This window comes from Gymnodraco acuticeps, unplaced genomic scaffold, assembly GCF_902827175.1.
Source record: "Gymnodraco acuticeps unplaced genomic scaffold, fGymAcu1.1, whole genome shotgun sequence".
NCBI lineage: Eukaryota > Metazoa > Chordata > Actinopteri > Perciformes > Bathydraconidae > Gymnodraco > Gymnodraco acuticeps.
In genome coordinates this window covers 1-24,745 of record NW_022991429.1, presented here as the reverse complement: position 1 = coordinate 24,745, position 24,745 = coordinate 1, and the positions used below count along the sequence as shown (strand labels likewise).

Sequence of the window (24,745 nt, the reverse complement as noted above, 5' to 3'; positions counted from 1 at the left end):
CCCTTTAAATATCCTCACTGTAAATATTAAACATTCCCTTTAAATATCCACACTGTAAATAAGACAGATTGTCCCTTTAAATATCCTCACTGTAAATATTAAACTGTCCCTTTAAATATCCACAATGTAAATATTAAACTGTCCCTTTAAATATCCCCAGAGTAAATATGACAGACTGTCCCTTTAAATATCCTCACTGTAAATATTACAGACCGTCCCTTTAAATATCCCCACTTTAAATATTAAAGACTGTACCTTTAAATATCCCCACTGTAAATATTAAAGACTGTCCCTTTAAATATCCTCACTGTAAATATTAAAGACTGTCCCTTTAAATATCCCCACTGTAAATATTAAAGACTGTCCCTTTAAAATATCCTCACTGTAAATATTAAAGACTGTCCCTTTAAATATCCTCACTGTAAATATTAAAGACTGTCCCTTTAAATATCCTCACTGTAAATATTAAAGACTGTCTCTTTAAATATCCTCACTGTAAATATTAAACTGTCCCTTTAAATATCCACAATGTAAATATTAAACTGTCCCTTTAAATATCCTCACTGTAAATATTAAAGACTGTCCCTTTAAATATCCTCACTGTAAATATTAAAGACTGTCCCTTTAAATATCCTCACTGTAAATATTAAAGACTGTCCCTTTAAATATCCCCACTGTAAATATTAAAGACTGTCCCTTTAAAATATCCCCACTGTAAATATTAAAGACTGTCCCTTTAAAATATCCTCACTGTAAATATTAAAGACTGTCTCTTTAAATCCTTTATATATTTTAGGTAGAAACACAGTACATCACAGGTATTGTCTCTGAGTAATGTGTGTGTGTGTGTGTGTGTGTGTGTGTGTGTGTGTGTGTGTGTGTGTGTGTGTGTGTGTGTGTGTGTGTGTGTGTGTGTGTGTGTGTGTGTGTGTGTGTGTGTGTGTGTGTGTGGTGTGTGTGTGTGTGTGTGTGTGTGTGTGTGTGCAGGGTATTCAGTGACCCAGGCTCGTGGTCTCCTCTCACAGGAAGATGAAACGATAGTAACAGGTGACTCACTCTTATAGTACTTATTTGTGTACTTCAGGAGTCCCTAAATACAGTAGGATATTACAGTGTTGCTGTGTGTACTTCAGGAGCCCCTAAGGACATTAGGATATTACAGTGTTGCTGTGTGTACTTCAGGAGCCCCTAAGGACAGTATGATATTACAATAGCCTCATCCCAATACCTCTCCTCGACTCCTCTCTTCCCCTCCTCCGGGACTTGACCCGGAAATCGATCAAGACACGCCATTTTGAAGGACGTCCCAATAGCTGAAATGCACACGGAGGAGTCGAGGAGGGGTGACGGAGGAGGGGTGAGGGAGGAGGGGTGAGGGGTAAGGGAGGAGGGGTGAGTGAGGAGGGGTGAGGGGTAAGGGAGGAGGGGTAAGGGGTAAGGGGTAAGGGAGGAGGGGTAAGGGGTAAGGGAGGAGGGGTAAGGGAGGAGACGAAAGGGAGGATACACGCAAGCAGACTACACGGAAGTGTTTTCACCACTCGCGTATAAAAGCCCCGAGTAGTTATAATGATGCTGTTTCAATCACATTAGTATGCAAGAAAAGTGACAGGTGGTGTGACAGGTCACACCTCTCCCTACTTATGTTAATGAGCTAAGTCCCGCCTCCCTTTGTTCGCGGTGGATGTCCCACCTAGGTGTGAATTCACACGTAGGTGTGAGATCCTTTGATGTGAGGGGTGAGGTATCATCACACGTAGGTGTGAAATGCCCCCCTGTGTAGTCCCTTTGTTAGAGATCCTTTTGTGTCATGTGAAAAGCCCCGGGCTAGCGCCTTTGTTGTCTAATTATTTGATGTGTTGATTAAGTCTCTTTATGCTGTCTGGCCCCTGTCCCCTCAGAGTTGTATAATCTAATTATGAAGTCTAATCTATGAGGTGTTATAACAGGCCGGTGTGACTTCACACTGGTGTGTTATAAGCCTCTGATGTTAATTTAGGTGTTGATTAAAGCAGTCTCTTTATGCTGTCTGGCCCCTGTCCCCTCAGAGTTGTATAATCTAATTATGAAGTCTAATCTATGAGGTGTTATAAACCCTCTGATGTTAATTTAGGTGTCTCTTGAAGTTAGGTGAGACTGTCTACCAGCCCCATCCTAGCCTCTCCCCCCCTTCCGGGCTATGATAGATTGGATAGTGGTGGTCCAATGGATAGTGAGGTGGGCTGAAGATCGGAAGGTTGTGAGTTCAAATCCCGCCAGGAACACCACCACTAGTGTGCCCTTGAGTAAGGCACTTAGTCCTTAGTTACTCCAGGGAGAATGTCCCTGTGATTGGTAATTGTAAGTCGCTTTGGATAAAAGCGTCAGCTAAATGAAATGTAATGTAATGTAATGTAATATGACGCAGGCAGATAGTGGGGGGTGGAATTAGGTAGAAATATGCGCAAACTAAATAAAAAGACAGCAATTCCATTCACCTTTTCAAAAAAGAAAAATGGCCAAGAGACGCCTCGAATGGGGGTTAATCAGTCAGCTTACCGCATCCGTCCGGAGCGTCAGTCAAGAAACGAATGCAGCAGCAGCAATGCGGGGGTCTCTGTGCACAAACTTATCTCACGCCTCTTTTGGTCATGTGCACGTTCATGTGTGTTGGAGGAGGGGCTCTGTGAGGAAGTGGCAGATTTTCCCCGGTTTGACTGCAAAATTCTCCAAATTATCTAACCCTTACCTTTAAGAACAATTCACACACACACACACACACACACACACACACACACACACACACACATACACAACCAGATGTGGGAGGTTGAGATAGCCTGGGTGTAAATGTTAATTAAGACAGTCTCTGTGAGAGGAATGAAGTTAGTCTTTAAAAAAGAAATAAACTCAAATTAAATAAAAACAGCCATTAATGTTCACTCACCAAGACATCTAAAACGTTATTATCCTCTCTAGATTTGATTCAGGGTTTGTTTTAAATGGTGTGTGCTGGCTAAGGATGTTTCTTTTCAAGTTTTTGTGAAACTGCTAAAGAAGTATCTGTTTTGCAAAGAGGTTATTTTCAAAAGATCTTATTTAGTTTTTTAATAGTGATACCTAAGGATATTCTCTTTTAGTATATGGATTTGTGAACTAATGTGTAATTACCTTTATTAACTATAATTGCACAGGATCATTCTAAGAAGAGTGAGAGGGCTAATGAGCCAGCACTATACCTCCTCTATGCATTTTCTTGACCTGTATCTGATCTTGAAAAACTTGACTCTTTTAAAAAAAGTTATTTTTCATCCATCATTTTCAACCATGCAGCAAGAGATCAAGGCTGCCTGTCGAAGACACCAACAGATTTATTATAAATGTTTCGTTTACAATACTATTACTATATATGAAAGCAAAAAATAAAACACATTTTCATTTTTGTAATGTGTTTTTTATGAAAATGTGTTTTATTTTTTGCTTTCATATATAGTAATAGTATTGTAAACGAAACATTTATAATAAATCTGTTGGTGTCTTCGACAGGCAGCCTGCAGTCCGTCACCCCCGACCCTCAGTATGTGCATTAAAGAATGGGCAAAGATTACGGCTTTTTTCGGTTTTCTAACCTCCATTATGCGTCTAAAAAGAGTTGGTTTTACTGAGGCACCATTTTAGCACGTATTGGATGTGCTGTGGTGCTGGTCAGTCAGAGTGGAATAGGCCTGCGTCATGGGTTCACACCAACGCCATAAAGGAGTCTTTGTCATTGATGAGCGAGGTCATCTCTCTCCTCCACTGGCCAATAAACTTTCACATTCTCCACTTTTTTATGATTTTGTTTAGCTCACGGACCCCAAACAAAAGTGCAAAGAATTGAATTATTCGCAGGGAAATGAATAAAGGATTAATTTGCATTGATTTTGCTCCACCACAAATGGAGTCATTTTCTTGACCATAAGGACTTGAGAGCAAACCAACAAATTGAACAAAAAGATCAATGGTATCTTTTAATATGGCTATCCAGAAAGAAATCTCCAAATTGACGCTTTGTGTTTAAATAGTTTGAGAGATTTTCCACTTGGTCTGTTGGAATAGACTGACTGGGACTTTTGTGTGAAATGACGCTTTTTGGTCACAAATTGAGAAAACATCAGTCTAAATTTGAATAATTTGGCCTGTAAAGTTTTGGAGAGGTTCTTTATAAATCAAAAACTGATAGAGGAGTCGGTATGTTAATGTGGCGACAAATGTTCCCCTTTCTGCTCTGTGTTGGTCTGTTTGACTTATTCAGCAGCATTCTCCACAGCCTGTGAAAAAGTCTTGTTCTCCTTTTACTCGTGTTTGGTTTGGCTCGAACGGACACAAGCTCAGTTTACACCAAAAGAGGGGAAAAACCTGATTTTATGCCCCATTGTCAGTGGGTATGTTGGTTATTTGCAACCTAAGTGACAAATTGAATGAAGGACAATTGTGTATATAGCACAAGAAGCCCTTTTAACATGTTATAACATTTCCAGTGTTAAGAGTTATTTTGCTTAATAGGGTAGAAAAACACAGAAGATGGTTTTAGCGGAATAAAAAACAGAACATAAAGGATGGACTGATAATAGAGGTTTACATATATTTTGATTCATGCAAGTCAGTTAGCTAGCATTTGTTTTTTATTAATACGTACTTGGCTCCATTATATCCTGTGCAACACATAAACATGTTCACCTTATGTAATAAATTGTAAAACAATGCATGTCATGTGTAAGAAACAGCTGTGAGCGAAACGACAGGACAGGATAATTCAAGGTTAGCAGGAAAATATGAAACGTTTTGCATTCAAACATGATTTCTTTGATACTAAGTCGATTTTTAGATTTCCTTTGCCCTCCACGTTTGATCCTTTGTCTTTACAGTGCCCTCCCTCTGTTTTAAATCCAAGAGCTTGTATGCTGAGGGATGGGGGGGTTGCTCGTTCCATGGAGCGCTACCTTGTTCCAGAGTGCCCAAGAGGCCATATCTGTCATAGCACATTCCAGTGTGCAGGCATTTTGTGATTTTGAGGCTATTTCAGTGAAGCAAGGCTGTTTTGAACATTTGACAGATTTATGCTTAAATTCTCTGATAAAGTTACTGAAAGATACACTTTTGTGTATAAAAGCTGAAAAGTAGATAATGAAGTACTTTGTATTAGTAGATTTGGTTAAGATTCTGACTCTTAATGGTCCTCTCTAAATTTGATTCAGGGTTTGTTTGAAATGATTTGTGTTTTGTGTGTACAGACACACAGAAAAACACTGAAAAACACAAAAAGAAGGACTGTAATACACATGTATCAGACACGCCCCCCTTGCTATAATGAAGACAACAGTTTTTAAATGTAAAAAACCACTTTTTTATTTTTCACACACAAAAATCAAATAGTTATACTGATTGGGAGCAATCCAGTTTTGTTGACATCAATGCTTTATTCTCTTTTCTTGTGTTACTAAGATACTTTAGTTACACTTTAATGGATGCAAACCTTTTTAACCGGGTAAAATATTCATTAATTTGTAAGGAATTCGTTTTCTTTATGTCTCTCTAAAAGGCAAGTTTGTGATTTTAACACTGTTTCGATGAAACACAGCAGTCTTGATAACTTGACATGACTCACATTACTTTTCTAAAATATATGTTTTTTAGAAACGTTACTTTGATTTCTTCATGTTATTTTGAACACATTACTTTTTCATATTTTTCAACATACTGTGATATTTTGTTTTTTTGTCTTTCTCTCTTTTTTCCATTATACTTTACTGAAGGATACACTTTTCTTTTTTAAAAGCTGACCACTATCATGAAAGTACTCTGTTTTATTAGATTCCGTAAAGCATCTGACTCTTAATGGCAGTTTGTGATTTTGAGGCTATTTCAGTGAAACAAGGCTGTTTTTTGAAACATTTGGCAGATTTATGCTTAAATTCTCTGAGAAAGTTACTGAAAGATACACTTTGTGTATAAAAGCTGAAAAGTAGATAATTAAGTACTTTGTATCAGTAGATTTTGTTAAGAATCTGACTCTTAATGGCAGTTTGTGATTTTGAGACTTTTTACAGACTCTCTGCAGATTTATGTGTAATTCTCTCACAAAGGAACAGTAAGTCTCTTACTTTTTTTATATGTATGACAACTTACAACTGGTAGAAAGTTAGGTACTTTTTCTGACCAGATTTTCTTTAAGACTGTGACTCTTAACACACCATCCCCCGAGAGCCAAACATACTCACCCCCTTTTCAACGCCCTCCCCCCGCAGCAGCTCAGGTGTGAAACCCCCATACAGAATGTCAGTCCCTGTGTAAAACTTTTTAGTAACACTCTGCAGATTTGTGTGCAATTCTCTCACAAAGGAACTGTAAGATACACTTTTTATGTATGCAAAACCTTAAACATTTCTGAAAATAAAATACTTTATCTGAATACATTTTCTTTAAAGGCACTTTTTGATTTTAACGCTATTTCAATGGAGCAATCCATTTTGTTGACATTAATGCTTTATTCTCTTTTCTTGTGTTACTAAGATACTTTTAGTTACACATTTTACAAAACAAGTTATGTTTTCTGCTTCTTCATCCTCTGAATTTTCCTCCCCCGTCCCTCTTCCTTCACCCCTCACAACAACAATCAAGGTGGATCTGTGAAATGAAACACCTCTTCCCAAAGCGTGACTTCCCTATTGAGGGCAGTAGGGTCTAAATCGATTGGCCAGATATACTAACATGCAGAACGTTTTGTTTTTTTTGAAAATAACCTCTTTGCAAAACAGATACTTCTTTAGCAGTTTCACAAAAACTTGAAAAGAAACATCCTTAGCCAGCACACACCATTTAAAACAGACCCTGAATCAAATCTAGAGAGGATAATAACGTTTTAGATGTCTTGGTGAGTGAAAATTAATGGCTGTTTTTATTTAATTTGAGTTTATTTCTTTTTTAAAGACTAACTTCATTCCTCTCACAGAGACTGTCTTAATTAACATTTACACCCAGGCTATCTCAACCCCCCACATCTGGTTGTGTGTGTGTGTGTGTGTGTGTGTGTGTGTGTGTGTGTGTGTGTGTGTGTGTGTGTGTGTGAATTGTTCTTAAAGGTAAGGGTTAGATAATTTGGAGAATTTTGCAGTCAAACCGGGGGAAAATCTGCCACTTCCTCACAGAGCCTCCAACACACATGAACGCGCGCATGACCAAAAGAGGCGCGAGATAAGTTTGTGCACAGAGACCCCCGCATTGCTGCTGCTGCATTCGTTTCTTGACTGACGCTCCGGACGGATGCGGTAAGCTGACTGATTAACCCCTATTCGAGGCGTCTCTTGGCCATTTTTCTTTTTTGAAAAGGTGACTGGGTAAATGGAATTGCTGTCTTTTTACAACTCTGAGGGGACAGGGGCCAGACAGCATAAAGAGACTGCTTTAATCAACACCTAAATTAACATCAGAGGCTTATAACACACCGGTGTGAAGTCACACCGGCCTGTTATAACACCTCATAGATTAGACTTCATAATTAGATTATACAACTCTGAGGGGACAGGGGCCAGACAGCATAAAGAGACTTAATCAACACATCAAAGAATTAGACAACAAAGGCGCTAGCCCGGGGCTTTTCACATGACACAAAAGGATCTCTAACAAAGGGACTACACAGGAAGGCATTTCACACCTACGTGTGATGTACCTCACCCCTCACATCAAAGGATCTCACACCTACGTGTGAATTCACACCTAGGTGGGACATCCACCGCGAACAAAGGGAGGCGGGACTTAGCTCATTAACATAAGTAGGGAGAGGTGTGACCTGTCACACCACCTGCCACTTTTCTTGCATACTAATGTGATTGAAACAGCATCATTATAACTACTGCCCCGCCCCCACCTTCACAGCTGGTCCATTTCAACAGAGGAAAACCCACAACTGGAAGATGAGTGGAAAAGCGTCACATAAATGTATAAGTGCTCACAGCTCCGTGGGAATTATTATGTGCAATTCATTTCTAGAAGGCTTTCACATTACTATAATTACATTTTTATTTAAATGTAGGCTACATTTTACACCAAAACGAACACCAAAGCAGGACCAACCATCATACATTGAGTTCCTTGACTAACAAGAGAAAGATTAATTTAAATAAATATTTAACAATAAATGGGCCGGTTCTAAAGGGTTCTTCAGTTAAGCCCGATGAGAGGGGATACAGCTGTGCACATGGCATCATTAACAGACGTCGTTTAAAAGTGACGAGGACATCCCAATTCATACCTGAGGACTCCTCTGTCCCCGCGTCTCCTCCTCGTGTCTCTCGCTCGCATCTTACGGAGGCGGAGCTAAGACGCAAGGAAGGGAGGCGAGTGAGGGAAAGGAGTCGTCGAGGAGGGGTATTGGGATGAGGCTAGTGTTTCTGTGTGTACTTCAGGAGCCCCTAAGGACAGTAGGATATTACAGTGTTTTTGCTGTGTGTACTTCAGGGCCCCCTAAGGACAGTAGGATATTACAGGGTTGTTGCTGTGTGTACTTCAGGGCCCCCAAAGGACAGTAGGATATGACAGTGTTGTTGCTGTGTGTACTTCAGGAGGCCCTAAGGACAGTAGGGTATTACAGGGTTGTTGCTCTGTGTACTTCAGGGGCCCCTAAGGACAGTAGGATATTACAGTGTTGTTGCTGTGTGTACTTCAGGGCCCCCTAAGGACAGTAGGATATTACAGTGTTGTTGCTGTGTGTACTTCAGGGGCCCCTAAGGACAGTAGGATGTTACAGTGTTGCTGTGTGTACTTCATGGGACCCTAAGGACAGTAGGATATTACATTGTTGTTGCTGTGTGTACTTCAGGAGCCCCTAAGGACAGTATGATATTACAGTTTTGTTGCTGTGTGTACTTCAGGAGCCCCTAAGGACAGTATGATATTACAGTGTTTCTGTGCTTACTTCATGGGCCCCTAAGGATAGTAGGATATTACATTGTTGTTGCTGTGTGTACTTCAGGGGCCCCTAAGGACAGTAGGATATTACATTGTTGTTGCTGTGTGTACTTCAGGGGCCCCTAAGGACAGTATGATATTACAGTTTTGTTGCTGTGTGTACTTCAGGAGCCCCTAAGGACAGTATGATATTACAGTGTTTCTGTGCTTACTTCATGGGCCCCTAAGGACAGTAGGATATTACATTGTTGTTGCTGTGTGTACTTCAGGGGCCCCTAAGGACAGTAGGATATTACATTGTTGTTGCTGTGTGTACTTCAGGGGCCCCTAAGGACAGTAGGATATTACATTGTTGTTGCTGTGTGTACTTCAGGGGCCCCTAAGGACAGTAGGATATTACATTGTTGTTGCTGTGTGTACTTCAGGGGCCCCTAAGGACAGTAGGATATTACATTGTTGTTGCTGTGTGTACTTCAGGGGCCCCTAAGGACAGTAGGGAAGACGCCCGCGGCTCCGTGCTTCTGGCAGTGAAGCGCTCTGATAAACTGCTGACTCAGCAGACGCTGCGTGGCCATCAGACCGGATCCTTTTACGGGAACGCCGTCGCCACCGCGGACATCAACAATGACGGGTAACTGTGTACAAATATATATATAATCATATTTAAATATATATATAATATAATATATATGTTATATAGCATGCACTTCCTGCAGGGTTGTGTTGTTGCTCAGTAGGCTATCTTGTTGTTATTGATGATGTGTTGCCCACTAGCAGGGACTCAGAGGGGGGGGGGGGGGGTTTAATGGGATGTTCTGGTCCGTATAGACTCAAAGGGGGGGATATATATGATATATTATGATATTTGTAGTGACCACGATATCCATTTGTTTTTCGTCCTTTGTTTGTGATTCACTCGTGCTGACCAACGAATAGACGCTTGTAGTTTGAGAGACAAAATATAAATTTCCAGATGCGATTGAAAAGTCAGATAGTTTATTCCAAAAAAGGCAAAAATAAATAAACGTTTTTAAACAAACTATTTGTCCTATAAACTGATATTTCAATGTTAAAGCAGAAGAACCAAGCTGTGACGCTCCCAACCAGCAAGGTCTAAAAACGGTTTGCTTCAGTCAGCCACACCAGTAGGCTGCAGCACCTCGACCTGCAGAGTAACGCACTCAAATTAAATAATAAATAATATAGGCCTACACCACAGAATCTCAGGTTATGTACTGTAAACAGATAAGATACTACAATCTAAGGAAATGGCTCCTAAAATATTATATGATCAATGATGTGATTGATGATGTGATATGAATGATAAGTGCGACACGTCGGCGTCTTTCCTGCAACGGCAGCTCTTCTGTATTTCCTTTCTCCTGTAAGATGACTTGATCGCTTTAAACTCCGCACACTGAGCTCTGATTGGTCAGCACTGAGTTGATCTCTTAGCCTGCAACCCAACCTGCTCCGGAGCAGGTGTAACGGGTCTCAACCGTAAGCGACCTGTGAAAGAAAAGTCAGAAAGTGTTGTCATGTAAACAAAGAAAATGACGCAGATCGCGTCTATTTCCCGCCAAAACCACACCGTAAAAATCACTGAAAAATACAATTTCTTAAGGTGGAAACTTAACAAAAACGGGTTAGTAATATACCCAAATTGACACTTAACAACATACATCACTTTCATAAACTTAAACAGCCGGTTTAACACACACAATTGTAATGAACTAGAACACAAATCCTAGCACAGCTTACCCTCAGCAGTGCTCACTGTCACTACCCGATCCGTCCCCCTCAGTGTTGCCAACTCCATAGTAAGGAAAGTAGCTATTGGCTGTCCGAAAAGTCGCCAGAAGTCACTAAATGACGTCATGGCCTAATTTGCATATCATGTAATGGCGGCTGTAGGCAAAAAACGTTCCCAACCCTTCAAGGATCAAAACTTGAAACCACCGGAGTTAAATCCAGACGACAGTAGATCAGAAATGTCTTTGCCTTTTGAGTATGTTTTGGGGTTTTAACATGACAGTTTGGCATAGAAATCCCCCTTACAATAAAGGCAGTATGCCCGTGTGTCATCTCCAATAAATGGCTTCAACCATCTTTTATACTCAGGGTTTGATTCCCACTCCTTTCTGTATTTTTGAGAATACAATTTACACTGTGTCATGATGTTTAGCTTGTCACAGAGAGGCACACACACAGTGGACTGATTGAGTGACTGAGGCTGTGTGAGGCAAAGCAAAGGCAGTTATTTATTTTAGTGTGAAAGTGAGTGAAGAAACATTTACATTCAACATTTAAATCCCGCTCAAAACCAGGACGGCTTGGCAGTTGGCGCATGCGCAATTCATTTGCAGTTTGACGCGGGGGAGTGTGGTTGTCTCCTCTCTGCTCTGACTGCAGCAGCAGCTCTGCTGCGGCCAGGCAACTGTCAGTCTGAGCGCCTGTGAGTACTATGGGAGGGAGGCGGGGCTCACGGCAGCACCCGCGGCTCGTTAACTGCAGAACAATGTGAGTCTCCAAACACCAGAAAAGTCGCTAATAACACCATTATAAATCGCTAGATTAGTCGTTAGTCGCTTTTGACACAAATAAGTCGCCGGAGGGTTTGGAAATCCGCCAAATTTAACGAGAAAATCGCCAAGTTGGCAACACTGGTCCCCCTGCCCGATCGGTACTGCGCATGTGCGAGATGGTCCGTCATATTGGACAACTCCGGACGGCAACCCAAGATGGACACTTAACACAGTGCTTTTAGCAAAGCTCAAAAAGAAAACTCGAGAGAGATGAGTTATTGTTATTACAACGTGACTTCACTATTATTTAACAACTCTTTTTATTGGGTTATTTTATTTGGGGTTAAGTACACTGTCAGAATAAGTGAGAAATGAATGTAACTTCTGTTAGACAGCCATATGCCATACATGTTTGCATACATTCAGTCAATATTTATTCAGTATGATAGCTGTCTAACAGAACAGAACCCTAACTTTTTCAAGAGACGTCTGTAACTCGTTGGATATTTTTTTTTAAACTAAATAAACTACCCAGTATGAACGTTTGTATAGCCCTTATTAAAAACATTAGTTCCTCAAGTTGTAAAAATGTGCTAATAACGTTATTCTGAGAGTTATTTCCCTCGGCATTATGAACGCGCATCTAACCCACGGGACCGCGCCGCCCGGCACGTTCATGTTACATGAGATTCTCTTTACCCATGGATGCACAATAACAACGGACCATATCGCCTTACTGCCAGCCCACGGAGCTGTAATAATGGATATTGCACATGTTTGCTGTAATTCATCATTTGTAAAATATTATACTACATGGGCTGTATGATGTACATCTTGTACCGTAAATGTTGTATTAAATAAAGTTAATATTACCGACGTAGATTAACGTTCCTGTAGCTTCTTATTGCACTTGCAATTGTTTTAGTTACTTGTGGGCTAACATGAATAATCACAGTTACTATCCTTTTACTCCATCACATTTCAAACAGAAATAGGCTATTGTTATTTTAACTCCACCACAGTAATCCATCATCAGCTTTACTTTTTAGATAAAGTTTTAACTCACAATTGATCATAACAGGCTTCAACATATACATTTTTATATATTACCAAGTGGTTTCATGTACAACCCACACAAGTATCATGCTAAATGCTCTGTTGCTTGGATATCACTAGATCCTGATGTCAGCGTAATATAAAAGTACATAACGATTGATGTGTAACTTAGCATCATTTACTAGCTAGCCGCGAGCTGCTAACTGCCGCCTCGTTAATATAAATCCAGTACCATGCTGTCATGAACGCGCGGTGCTGTTACGTGTACGCAAATTCACGTGCTTAATGTGAACGAGCCTTTTGGGTGGCGTGGTTAAAGTTGCGCATGCTCGATGAGTGCACATACGGGTACTTCTCAGGCATGCTGGGTAATCTGTGACGTTTCACTCTCTCAAAAGTTGGGCCATTTTGTCTTCATGCGCCAATGAGCAACTCTCATAGGAATGAATGAGGCCCCGCCTCCCACGCTGTATCCAGTTCTTATTATACATCCATGGTAGTGACAGTGACAGTGACACTCACTTCAATGTGAGGGGAAAGCGGAAATGACATGGAGGAAGTAGAAAACGATGTGCAACGGGAAAGTGTTCCCACTAGAAACAATACATACAAATATTAAAAGGAAACAATCTCATTGAAATACAATTCACAACCTATTGTAAATCGTAATTTATAACTAATAATTATGTATACACATTTTTAACTCTGTTACACCGGCTAGCCGCTCAGCATCAGTTACCATGGAGATCTAGCCCGCTAAAAAGAGAACCAGCGTCGTAGGACCGGAAACCCAGAGTTGTCCCTGAAGTTACCTCGCTAAGAGAACATCCGGCTTCGTAGTACAAATCAAATCAAGTTTTATTTATATACCACATTTTTAAACGATTTTAGGTGGAGCCAAAGTGCTGTACGTATAATAAAAAATAGCCTACAGTAAAGACACTTTACAGCAAATACAACAGCACAGTTTGTGCAGAATATCAGTATGAGGAAAACGACACCCTCTGTCCTTAGACCCTCACATCCTAGTACAGGCCTCAGGTGGTTGTGTTGTTGATGATTGTTGTTGTTGTTGTTGTTGTTGTTGTCCCAGATGGAGTGACCTGCTGGTCGGCGCCCCCTACTTCTTCCAGAGAGACCCCGAGGTGGGGGGGGCTGTCTACGTGTACCTGAACAGAGGGGGGGGGTTTGATCCAGAGCCCAGCCTCGTGCTGATTGGTCCTCAGGGCTCAGGGTTCGGGATCTCAGTGAGCAGCGCCGGAGACCTGGACCAGGACGGGTTCACAGGTGAGGGGGTGATTATAGAGGGGGGGTTCACAGGTGAGGGGGGGAGGGGGAGTACAGGTGAGGCGGGGATTTTAGACGGGGGGCTACAGCTGGGGGGGCATTCACAGATAAGGTGGGGGTACAGGTGTGGGGGGGACAAATAATGATGATATATGATTTATTTATTTATAGAAGGACCATGCATACAAAAACATTAATCTCAGCAAAGAGAAGAGATGCAATATGCCAGATTATAGCTAACAGCTCATTTCCATCTGTGGTCCTCAGACAGGTTCATAACAATCAATGTTTATTGATTGTTAAACAATTTGAAAACCTGATTTAAGTACAGCTCAATAAATTAATACATAGTACACTTGAAGTACACTTACATGATCTCGGTCACTCAAATAATTACAAAGCCTGATTTAAATACAGGTTACGAACATAATACTTAGTACACTTCAAATACACTTAAATAAAATATCTAAGATATAGTATGACGATACAGTTCAAATTAAAACAACTCAGATTACAGTGTAATTAATGTTGGCATGACTGGTTGCTTAATATCATTCTTTGCACCATTGGAAAACGAGTTAAAGTCAGTTCAGGTTTTAAGTTCAGCTGGAAGAGTGTTCCAGTGCTTGATGGCCGTGAACCAAAATGCTGATGGTCCAAAGGCAGTGCGCCTCAGAGGAAGGTCAGATCTGCATTTGATGCAGATCTGGAGTTTCTGCAACTCTGCTCACGGCGAAGCTGAAAAAAGCCCCTCAGCGGTGGTATTGTAGAATTGTGAATGATTCTGAATACCAGTCGAACTCGGGAAAGTAGAACAAGACTATCAAAACTGAACAGTTTTGTATTTGGACAGTATATTGCAATGATGGTGTTTTAATGACTTTCTATCCATAACTTTGAAGGCTTGTTTATAAAGACCCTCAAGTGGTCTCGTATAAAGAACCTCAAGTGGTCTCGTATAAAGACCCTCAAGTGGTCTCGTATAAAGAACCTCAAGTGGTCTCGTATAAAGACCCTCAAGTGGTCTCGTATAAAGACCCTCAAGTGGTCTCGTATAAAGACCCTCAAGTGGTCTCGTATAAAGAACCTCAAGTGGACTCGTATAAAGACCCTCAAGTGGTCTCGTATAAAGACCCTCAAGTGGTCTCGTATAAAGACCCTCAAGTGGTCTCGTATAAAGAACCTCAAGTGGTCTCGTATAAAGACCCTCAAGTGGTCTCGTATAAAGAACCTCAAGTGGACTCGTATAAAGACCCTCAAGTGGTCTCGTATAAAGACCCTCAAGTGGTCTCGTATAAAGACCCTCAAGTGGTCTCGTATAAAGAACCTCAAGTGGTCTCGTATAAAGACCCTCAAGTGGTCTCGTATAAAGAACCTCAAGTGGTCTCGTATAAAGAACCTCAAGTGGTCTCGTATAAAGACCTTCACGTGGTCTCATAGCAGTCTAGTTGCTTGGGACCAGCAGGTTATACAGTAGTGAACATGTGATAGTATCATGTGGTCTCACATAAAGACCCTCACGTGGTCTCATATAAAGACCCTCACGTGGTCTCATATAAAGACCCTCACGTGGTCTCATATAAAGACCCTCACGTGGTCTCATAGCAGTCTAGTTGCTTGGGACCAGCAGGTTATCAGGTTAGTAGTGAACATGTTTTCGATGCTTCTATGGTTAATGAGTTCCTAATGTTTACATTTGAAAATGTTATATTTCAGCTTTCCAGTCTGAAATATAACATTTGATGATGATGATGATGATATGTGATGATGATGATATATACTGATGATATTTGATGGGTTTCTCTCTGGTTCAGACTTCGCAGTCGGAGCTCCTTTCCACGGAACAGGAAGTGTGATGATCTTCAGCGGCAGCAGGGGGGGGGTCTCCTCAGAGCCCCGACAGGTAACTCACCTGCAGAACACCTGAACAGGCTAATAGGCTAACAATAGAATAGAATATATCTTTATTGTCATCATACAAAGTACAACGACATTTATTTGGCAACTCTCACTGTTAAGTTAACAGGCTAACAGGCTAGTAGTTAAAGGCTATCAGCTAACACACTAAAAGCTAACACATTAAAAGCTAAAGGCTAACCGGCTAACTCACTAAAAGCTAACAGGCTCCTCCCCCCCAGGTGATCCAGGGCAGCAGCGTGTCTCCGGGGTTCAGGACGTTTGGTTACTCTCTCTCTGGAGGACAGGATGTGGATGGGAACAGATACCCTGACCTGCTGGTGGGATCTCTGGACGACCAGGTGGCTCTGCTCAGGTAACCTCACCATCATTACCTGGTAACTAGGAACAGATACCCTGACCTGCTGGGGGGTCTCTGGACGACCAGGCGGCTCTGCTCAGGTAACCTCACCATCATTACCTGGTAATTGGGAACAGATACCCTGACCTGCTGGGGGGTCTCTGGACGACCAGGTGGCTCTGCTCAGGTAACCTCACCTCACCATCATTACCTGGTAACTGGGAACAGATACCCTGACCTGCTGGGGGGTCTCTGGACAACCAGGTGGCTGTGCTCAGGTAACCTCACCATCATTACCTGGTAACTGGGAACAGATACCCTGACCTGCTGGGGGGTCTCTGGACAACCAGGTGGCTCTGCTCAGGTAACCTCACCATCATTACCTGGTAACTAGGAACAGATACCCTGACCTGCTGGGGGGTCTCTGGACAACCAGGTGGCTCTGCTCAGGTAAGCTCACCATCATTACCTGGTAACTGGGAACAGATACCCTGACCTGCTGGGGGGTCTCTGGACGACCAGGCGGCTCTGCTCAGGTAACCTCACCATCATTACCTGGTAACTGGGAACAGATACCCTGACCTGCTGGGGTGTCTCTGGACAACCAGGTGGCTCTGCTCAGGTAACCTCACCATCATTACCTGGTAACTGAGAACAGATACCCTGACCTGCTGGGGGGTCTCTGGACGACCAGGTGGCTGTGCTCAAGTAACCTCACCATCATTACCTGGTAACTGGGAACAGATACCCTGACCTGCTGGGGGGTCTCTGGACGACCAGGCGGCTCTGCTCAGGTAACCTCACCATCATTACCTGGTAACTGGGAACAGATACCCTGACCTGCTGGGGGGTCTCTGGACGACCAGGTGGCTGTGCTCAAGTAACCTCACCATCATTACCTGGTAACTGGGAACAGATACCCTGACCTGCTGGGGGGTCTCTGGACAACCAGGTGGCTGTGCTCAAGTAACCTCACCATCATTACCTGGTAACTGGGAACAGATACCCTGACCTGCTGGGGGGTCTCTGGACAACCAGGTAGCTCTGCTCAGGTAACCTCACCATCATTACCTGGTAACTGGGAACAGATACCCTGACCTGCTGGGGGGTCTCTGGACAACCAGGTGTCTCTGCTCAGGTAACCTCACCATCATTACCTGGTAACTGAGAACAGATACCCTGACCTGCTGGGGGGTCTCTGGACGACCAGGTGGCTGTGCTCAGGTAACCTCACCATCATTACCTGGTAACTGGGAACAGATACCCTGACCTGCTGGGGGGTCTCTGGACGACCAGGTGGCTCTGCTCAGGTAACCTCACCTCACCATCATTACCTGGTAACTGGTGTTGCAAGCTGGCTCTGCTGGTAACATAAGGACAACAGTTCCACACCGGAGTTGCCCCAAAACAATCATTTATTTTATGGAACACAGTGGTTACAAACAACAATAAAACAGAACAAAGGAGCGGTGTCCTGCTGCACCGAGCAGGGCAGCTGAGAGAGAGCGAGAGCCTGTTCTGCAGCCCTCTTATATCCTGGAATCAAGTCCCACAGGTGGGTCCCATCACTGCTGATTACAACAAACACACAGGTGACAGCAGCACCACCTGGTGGACAACCACAGGGTTGTCACACTGGGAACAGATACCCTGACCTGCTGGGGGATCTCTGGCGTGGAGATTACATAATTCTGATCCGACACCTGACGCACCACAGAGTAGGGCCCCGCAAATTTTGCCTGAAAAGGGGAAGCAACTAAAGGCAACAAGGCCAGCACTGGATTCCCAGGGCTAAAAGTGGGTTCTCGGTTTTCCTGTCATACAAGGTCTTCATTGTCTGTTGACTTTTCTCCAACTTCACCTGGGCCTGCCTAACCGCTTCAAAGAGACGCCGTTTGAAACCATTTACATACTCCCGCAGGTTGGCTGGTGGATCAGGAATCTCCCAATCCTCTTTTAGTACTGCTAGCGGGCCCCTAACATGGTGACCAAAAACCAGGTCGTTGGGGCTGAAACCAGTGCTAGACTGTACGACCTCCCTTGCCGCCAACAACAACCAAGGCAAACCTTCTTCCCAGTCACGATTCAACTCATTGCAGTATGAACGTAACAAGGACTTCAGTGTTTGGTGGAACCTCTCAAGTGCCCCCTGGCTCTGTGGATGGTAAGCGCTCAAGGTTACATGTTTCACATGAAGTTGTCTCATAATCTGCTTAAATACATGTGAAGTTAGTACCTTGGTCACTCTGAATAACTTTCGGGATACCAAAGATGGAAATAAACTGACTCAGTTTTTTCACCACAGACTTAGCTGTAATGTTCCTCAATGGATAAACCGCAGGATAACGTGTGGACTGACACATCACCGTCAGCAGATATGAACTTTCAGCCTTAGACTTGGGCAATGGGCCAACACAGTCAATCAGCAGACTATCAAAAGGGGAGGACACTGCCGGAATAGGAGACAGAGGCACAGGTTTAATAGTTTGGTTAGGTTTACCCGTTAATTGACAAGTATGACAAGTCTTAATAAAGACAGAAACAGTCTTCTTCAATCTGGGCCAGTAGAAATACCGCAGCACTCTGTTGTATGTCTTCTGCACTCCCAAGTGACCCGCAACATCATCATGAGCTGTTTTCAACACCCCTTCTCTCAGCTTGTCTGGTATGACAAATTGAAATATTGCTTCCCCAACAAAACCCTCACCGTGAGGCGACCATTTCCTTACCAATACCCCCTCTTGTAAGAAATATCCATGGGCTGCACTGATGATTTCCTCAACGGGGCGAACCTGGGACAAGAGCTCCTGCAAAGTTGGATCCTCCTGCTGCTGCTGCTGCTGCTTCGCCAATTCACTACGAGAGACAGACAATGGAACAACAGGTAGCGCCAAAACAATATTCTCAGAAATGACTTTTTTATCTTGTGCTTTATAGGTCTGGGCTTGTGTTACTGCACAAGCTGGAACTACCTTTGTCAGCTTCTTCGCAGGGTCAGCAAGCTCGCCCCTCACTGGCTTAGAGGACACCACTGGTGAAAGATGCACATCAGGCCACACTCTGCCACCAGCCAAATCATTTCCGAGGATGACTGCCACTCCCGGAACAGGCAAAGATGGCCGGACTCCCATGGCAACCTCACCCTGCCGTAAATCACAGGACAACACCAACCGATGCTTTGGAGCAGACAACAACTGCATCCACATTCCCTTGAACCATACAACACTTCCAGTGTCCGTTACCGAGGAAAATGGAAGAACACCCTCAGTTATGTATGAATCGAGAGCACCTGTGTCTTTCAGTATCTTAACAAGGAATATTGTTTCACTTCCTTGCAAAGACACATAACCCTCTCGTATGAAAGGGGCATACCCTGGATCAATTTAATCTGCCAACTGGGAGGGGCGAGGCTTCACCTCTTGCAGGGCTGGTCCGTAGTTAGAAACCGCAGCAGCAACTGGTTGTGGGGTAGTATAGAGTTTAACCGCAGCTATAGCCTCATCCCTAGCAATCTGGTGGGGCCTGGGAAACTGAACATTTTGGAGTCCCTTGGTTTTTGCAAGTACTGAGCATTCCTTTTTCTGGTGTCCTTTACCCAAACAAAAGTAGCAAGTACTTAGATCTACTTTACCTCTGGGGTCACCAGACCAGTTATTTCTGCTCCCCCAGTCAAATCTCTCCCCTGAATGAATCTTGTGTGTTAACGTGTATTCATCAGCTAACACCCCGGCGTCTGTTACATTTTTAACCTTATGCTCATTCAGGTACGTAGCAACGCGTTCTGGAAGGATATCTTTTAATTGTTCAAGAAGGAACAGTTCCCTCAAATCATTAAGATTTACTACTTCGGAAGCCGTGACCCAAATGTCATCGTCAGCTCCCGAACAAGTTCCACATAGGTCTGTCCTTCTGACTTCCTTAACTTCCTGAACTGCTGACGGTAGGCCTCAGGCACCAACTCATAAGCCTTTAGCACTGCAGTCATTACCCTTAAGTAATCTTCACTGTCAGCCGTACTTAATGCAGAAAATGCTGGGGGGTCTCTGGACGACCAGGCGGCTCTGCTCAGGTAACCTCACCATCATTACCTGGTAATTGGGAACAGATACCCTGACCTGCTGGGGGGTCTCTGGACGACCAGGCGGCTTTGCTCAGGTAACCTCACCATCATTACCTGGTAACTGGGAACAGATACCCTGACCTGCTGGGGGGTCTCTGGACGACCAGGCGGCTCTGCTCAGGTAACCTCACCATCATTACCTAGTAACTGGGAACAGATACCCTGACCTGCTGGGGGGTCTCTGGACGACCAGGCGGCTCTGCTCAGGTAACCTCACCATCATTACCTAGTAACTGGGAACAGATACCCTGACCTGCTGGGGGGTCTCTGGACGACCAGGCGGCTCTGCTCAGGTAACCTCACCATCATTACCTGGTAATTGGGAACAGATACCCTGACCTGCTGGGGGGTCTCTGGACGACCAGGCGGCTCTGCTCAGGTAACCTCACCATCATTACCTAGTAACTGGGAACAGATACCCTGACCTGCTGGGGGGTCTCTGGACGACCAGGCGGCTCTGCTCAGGTAACCTCACCATCATTACCTAGTAACTGGGAACAGATACCCTGACCTGCTGGGGGGTCTCTGGACGACCAGGCGGCTCTGCTCAGGTAACCTCACCATCATTACCTGGTAACTAGGAACAGATACCCTGACCTGCTGGGGGGTCTCTGGACGACCAGGCGGCTCTGCTCAGGTAACCTCACCATCATTACCTGGTAATTGGGAACAGATACCCTGACCTGCTGGGGGGTCTCTGGACGACCAGGCGGCTCTGCTCAGGTAACCTCACCATCATTACCTAGTAACTGGGAACAGATACCCTGACCTGCTGGGGGGTCTCTGGACGACCAGGCGGCTCTGCTCAGGTAACCTCACCATCATTACCTGGTAACTAGGAACAGATACCCTGACCTGCTGGGGGGTCTCTGGACGACCAGGCGGCTCTGCTCAGGTAACCTCACCATCATTACCTGGTAACTGGGAACAGATACCTTGACCTGCTGGGGGGTCTCTGGACGACCAGGCGGCTCTGCTCAGGTAACCTCACCATCATTACCTGTCCGGCAGTGTCTCAGTCAGTAGGGACTGGGAGCCGTAGGGACGCCGGTTCAAGTCCCCGAACAGACCTAAATATGGAGTATGGACTGGTAGTTGGAGAGGTCCCAGTGCACATCCTGGGCCCTGCCGTAGTGCCCTTGAGCAAGGCACCAGACCTGGTAACTGTGGTAACTGGTGACTCTGGTAACTGGTAACTGTGGTAACTGGTAACTCTGGTGACTGTGGTAACTGGTGACTGAGGTAACTGGTAACTGTGGTAACTGGTAACTGGTGACTGGTAACTGTGGTAACTGGTAACTGTGGTAACTGTGGTAACTGTGGTAACTGGTAACTCTGGTAACTGTGGTAACTGGTGACTGGTAACTGGTGACTGGTAACTGGTAACTGTGGTAACTGGTGACTGTGGTAACTGGTAACTGTGGTAACTGCTGACTGTGGTAACTGTGGTAACTGGTGACTGGTAACTGTGGTAACTGGTGACTGTGGTAACTGGTAACTGTGGTAACTGCTGACTGTGGTAACTGGTAACTGTGGTAACTGCTGACTGTGGTAACTGGTAACTGTGGTAACTGGTAACTGTGGTAACTGGTAACTGTGGTAACTGCTGACTGTGGTAACTGGTAACTGTGGTAACTGCTGACTGTGGTAACTGGTAACTGTGGTAACTGGTAACTGTGGTAACTGCTGACTGTGGTAACTGGTAACTGTGGTTACTGCTGACTGTGGTAACTGGTAACTGTGGTAACTGCTGACTGTGGTAACTGGTAACTGTGGTAACTGGTAACTGGTAACTCTGGTAACTGTGGTAACTGGTGACTGGTAACTGGTGACTGGTAACTGGTAACTGTGGTAACTGGTGACTGTGGTAACTGGTAACTGTGGTAACTGCTGACTGTGGTAACTGTGGTAACTGGTAACTGTGGTAACTGTGGTAACTGGTAACTCTGGTAACTGTGGTAACTGGTGACTGGTAACTGGTGACTGGTAACTGGTAACTGTGGTAACTGCTGACTGTGGTAACTGTGGTAACTGGTAACTGTGGTAACTGGTAACTCTGGTAACTGTGGTAACTGGTGACTGGTAACTGGTGACTGGTAACTGGTAACTGTGGTAACTGGTAACTGTGGTAATTGGTAACTGTGGTAACTGCTGACTGTGGTAACTGGTAACTGTGGTAACTGCTGACTGTGGTAACTGGTAACTGTGGTAACTGCTGACTGTGGTAACTGGTAACTGTGGTAACTGCTGACTGTGGTAACTGGGGTAACTGGTAACTGTGGTAACTGGTAACTGTGGTAACTGCTGACTGTGGTAACTGGTAACTGTGGTAACTGGTAACTGTGGTAACTGCTGACTGTGGTAACTGGTAACTGTGGTAACTGGTAACTGTGGTAACTGGTAACTGCTGACTGTGGTAACTGTGGTAACTGCTGACTGTGGTAACTGGTAACTGTGGTAACTGCTGACTGTGGTAACTGGGATAACTGGTAACTGTGGTAACTGGTAACTGTGGTAACTGCTGACTGTGGTAACTGGTAACTGTGGTAACTGGTAACTGTGGTAACTGCTGACTGTGGTAACTGGTAACTGTGGTAACTGGTAACTGTGGTAACTGGTAACTGTGGTAACTGCTGACTGTGGTAACTGGTAACTGTGGTAACTGCTGACTGTGGTAACTCGTAACTGTGGTAACTGCTGACTGTGGTAACTGGTAACTGTGGTAACTGGTGACTGTGGTTTCCTCAGGACTCGTCCGGTCCTTCACCTAAACAAAACCATCAGAGTCTCTCCAGATGTTGTCGACCCAAACAACTGTGACTTCTGGTGAGACATGCTAACAGGCTCACATTCTAACAGGCTAACAGCTGACGTGTTAGGAGCTAACATACTGTGTGTGTGTGTGTGTGTGTGTGTGTGTGTGTGTGTGTGTGTGTGTGTGTGTGTGTGTGTGTGTGTGTGTATCAGTATCCAGGTGGAGGTGTGTTTCTCCTACATGTTCAGCACCGGGGAGAGGAGCCACAGAGACAACATCAGTGAGTACCATCCCCCCTGTATGTGATAGCATTGTGATGACAACGCTAACACGCTAACAGGTCTGTTTATGGTCTGCCCCTGTTAATCACCATTACCAGCTTCCTGTGTGTGTGTGTGTGTGTGTGTGTGTGTGTGTGTGTGTGTGTGTGTGTGTGTGTGTGTGTGTGTGTGTGTGTGTGTGTGTGTGTGTGTGTGTGTGTGTGTGTGTGTGTGTGTCAACACACACTCCACACGGGGCATCATCTTTCTCCCATGTGGAGAGGGGGGGCTGGGAGTCCCCAATGTCGAGTGGACCTACATAGCCACCAGGCTAGCCCACCTGATCCACATGCTTAACAATGATGATGTCACCGTAAGAGAAATGGCCAGGGCCTCTCTCCTGCTGGATCTACACAGAAGGAAGACCCCCTGGCCAGCGCAGACCAGAACAACTTCCTCGGCTTCAGGAGGAAAGACTCTGGGAAACTGGACTCTCAGGCCAGGGGCTTCGGGGTCTGACTGGCCAGATCTCAATGACTTCTGCAATCGGACTGGAGTCCAGCTGAAATGGACAAGACTCAGCACACAGACTGAAGTCTCTGATGAACTGATCACAGACCCCAGTGTGGTTGTGAAGGCCGACATCACAACACCTCAGGAAGAGCCTGTGGAACTGCACAGAGACTCTGCAAGGAGGGTTCTGCTCAGCACGAAGCAGTCTGAGATCAGGCAGCACTGGTGTGGACTCAGACTACAGGGAAAGCCTGTTTGGGGTTTGCTGACCACTCTGTCTCACACTCAGTGTTTAAGAACGCCGCTGTTGGTGAGGATGTTCTGACATTTACCATCAAAGCAAGACTGCAGGTATTACCCACTGAGTACAACCTGTCCACCTGGTACCCTTGCATTCACACTCCATTCTGTTTAGACCATCAGGATTCACAACAACACCTAGAATCCATTGCACACATAACAAATGGATGTAATGCATACAGACGCCTGTACATAGCCGTCATGACCGTACTGTGGACATTGTGTCTGATGCGGTACGAAACATCTTACCATCTAGCGCAGCAATGTACAAGCACGCTAGAGAGCTACCAGAATGGTTTGGTTTTACCAATGATGTCTTTGCTAACATCCCAAATACACCTGATGTGGTTTATGTTGACTCCACAGGGAGGTGCTAATGTTAGAAGTAGGCTGTGCCTTTGACCTGTGCATGGACCAGGCTTTCCAGGACAAGTATATCAAATACCAACCACTGCTCGATGTGATAACCAGCTTTGGGTACAAGTGTAGATATAGCATACTTATATTCGGAAGTCTTGGCCATGTATATAAAAGCACCGTGATTGGTCTGAGAGTTGCTGGAATGTCAAAGAGAAAAGCCAAATATTGCTCTGTCTCAGCTGCTATTGGCTGCTTAGCCGTGTGGAGAAGGAGGTGCTATGTGTTCCCTTAAAGCTGCAGCTTAGCCGTGTGGAGAAGGAGGTGCTATGTGTTCCCTGAGTGCTCTGTGCTGCTTAGCCGTGTGGAGAAGGAGGTGCTATGTGTTCCCCT

General features: G+C 44.3%; 1 protein-coding gene and 1 long non-coding RNA gene across 2 annotated transcripts; one reads left to right on the top strand and one right to left on the bottom strand.

The window, feature by feature from the left end:
- Positions 1 to 987: 987 nt before the first annotated feature.
- Positions 988 to 23,228, top strand: LOC117532485 (integrin alpha-3-like; the record flags this gene model as incomplete). Its single annotated transcript, XM_034195833.1, has 7 exons — positions 988 to 1,047; positions 9,400 to 9,553; positions 13,597 to 13,790; positions 15,605 to 15,693; positions 15,929 to 16,062; positions 22,916 to 22,993; positions 23,135 to 23,228. Coding segments are annotated over 7 exons (803 nt in total), but the record flags the coding sequence as incomplete, so codon positions are not given.
- Positions 9,897 to 10,718, bottom strand: LOC117532484. Its single transcript, XR_004566865.1, has 2 exons — positions 10,684 to 10,718; positions 9,897 to 10,431 (listed from the first exon to the last, which is right to left on the bottom strand). It is a non-coding gene; the product is annotated as an uncharacterized LOC117532484 (long non-coding RNA).
- Positions 23,229 to 24,745: the final 1,517 nt, after the last annotated feature.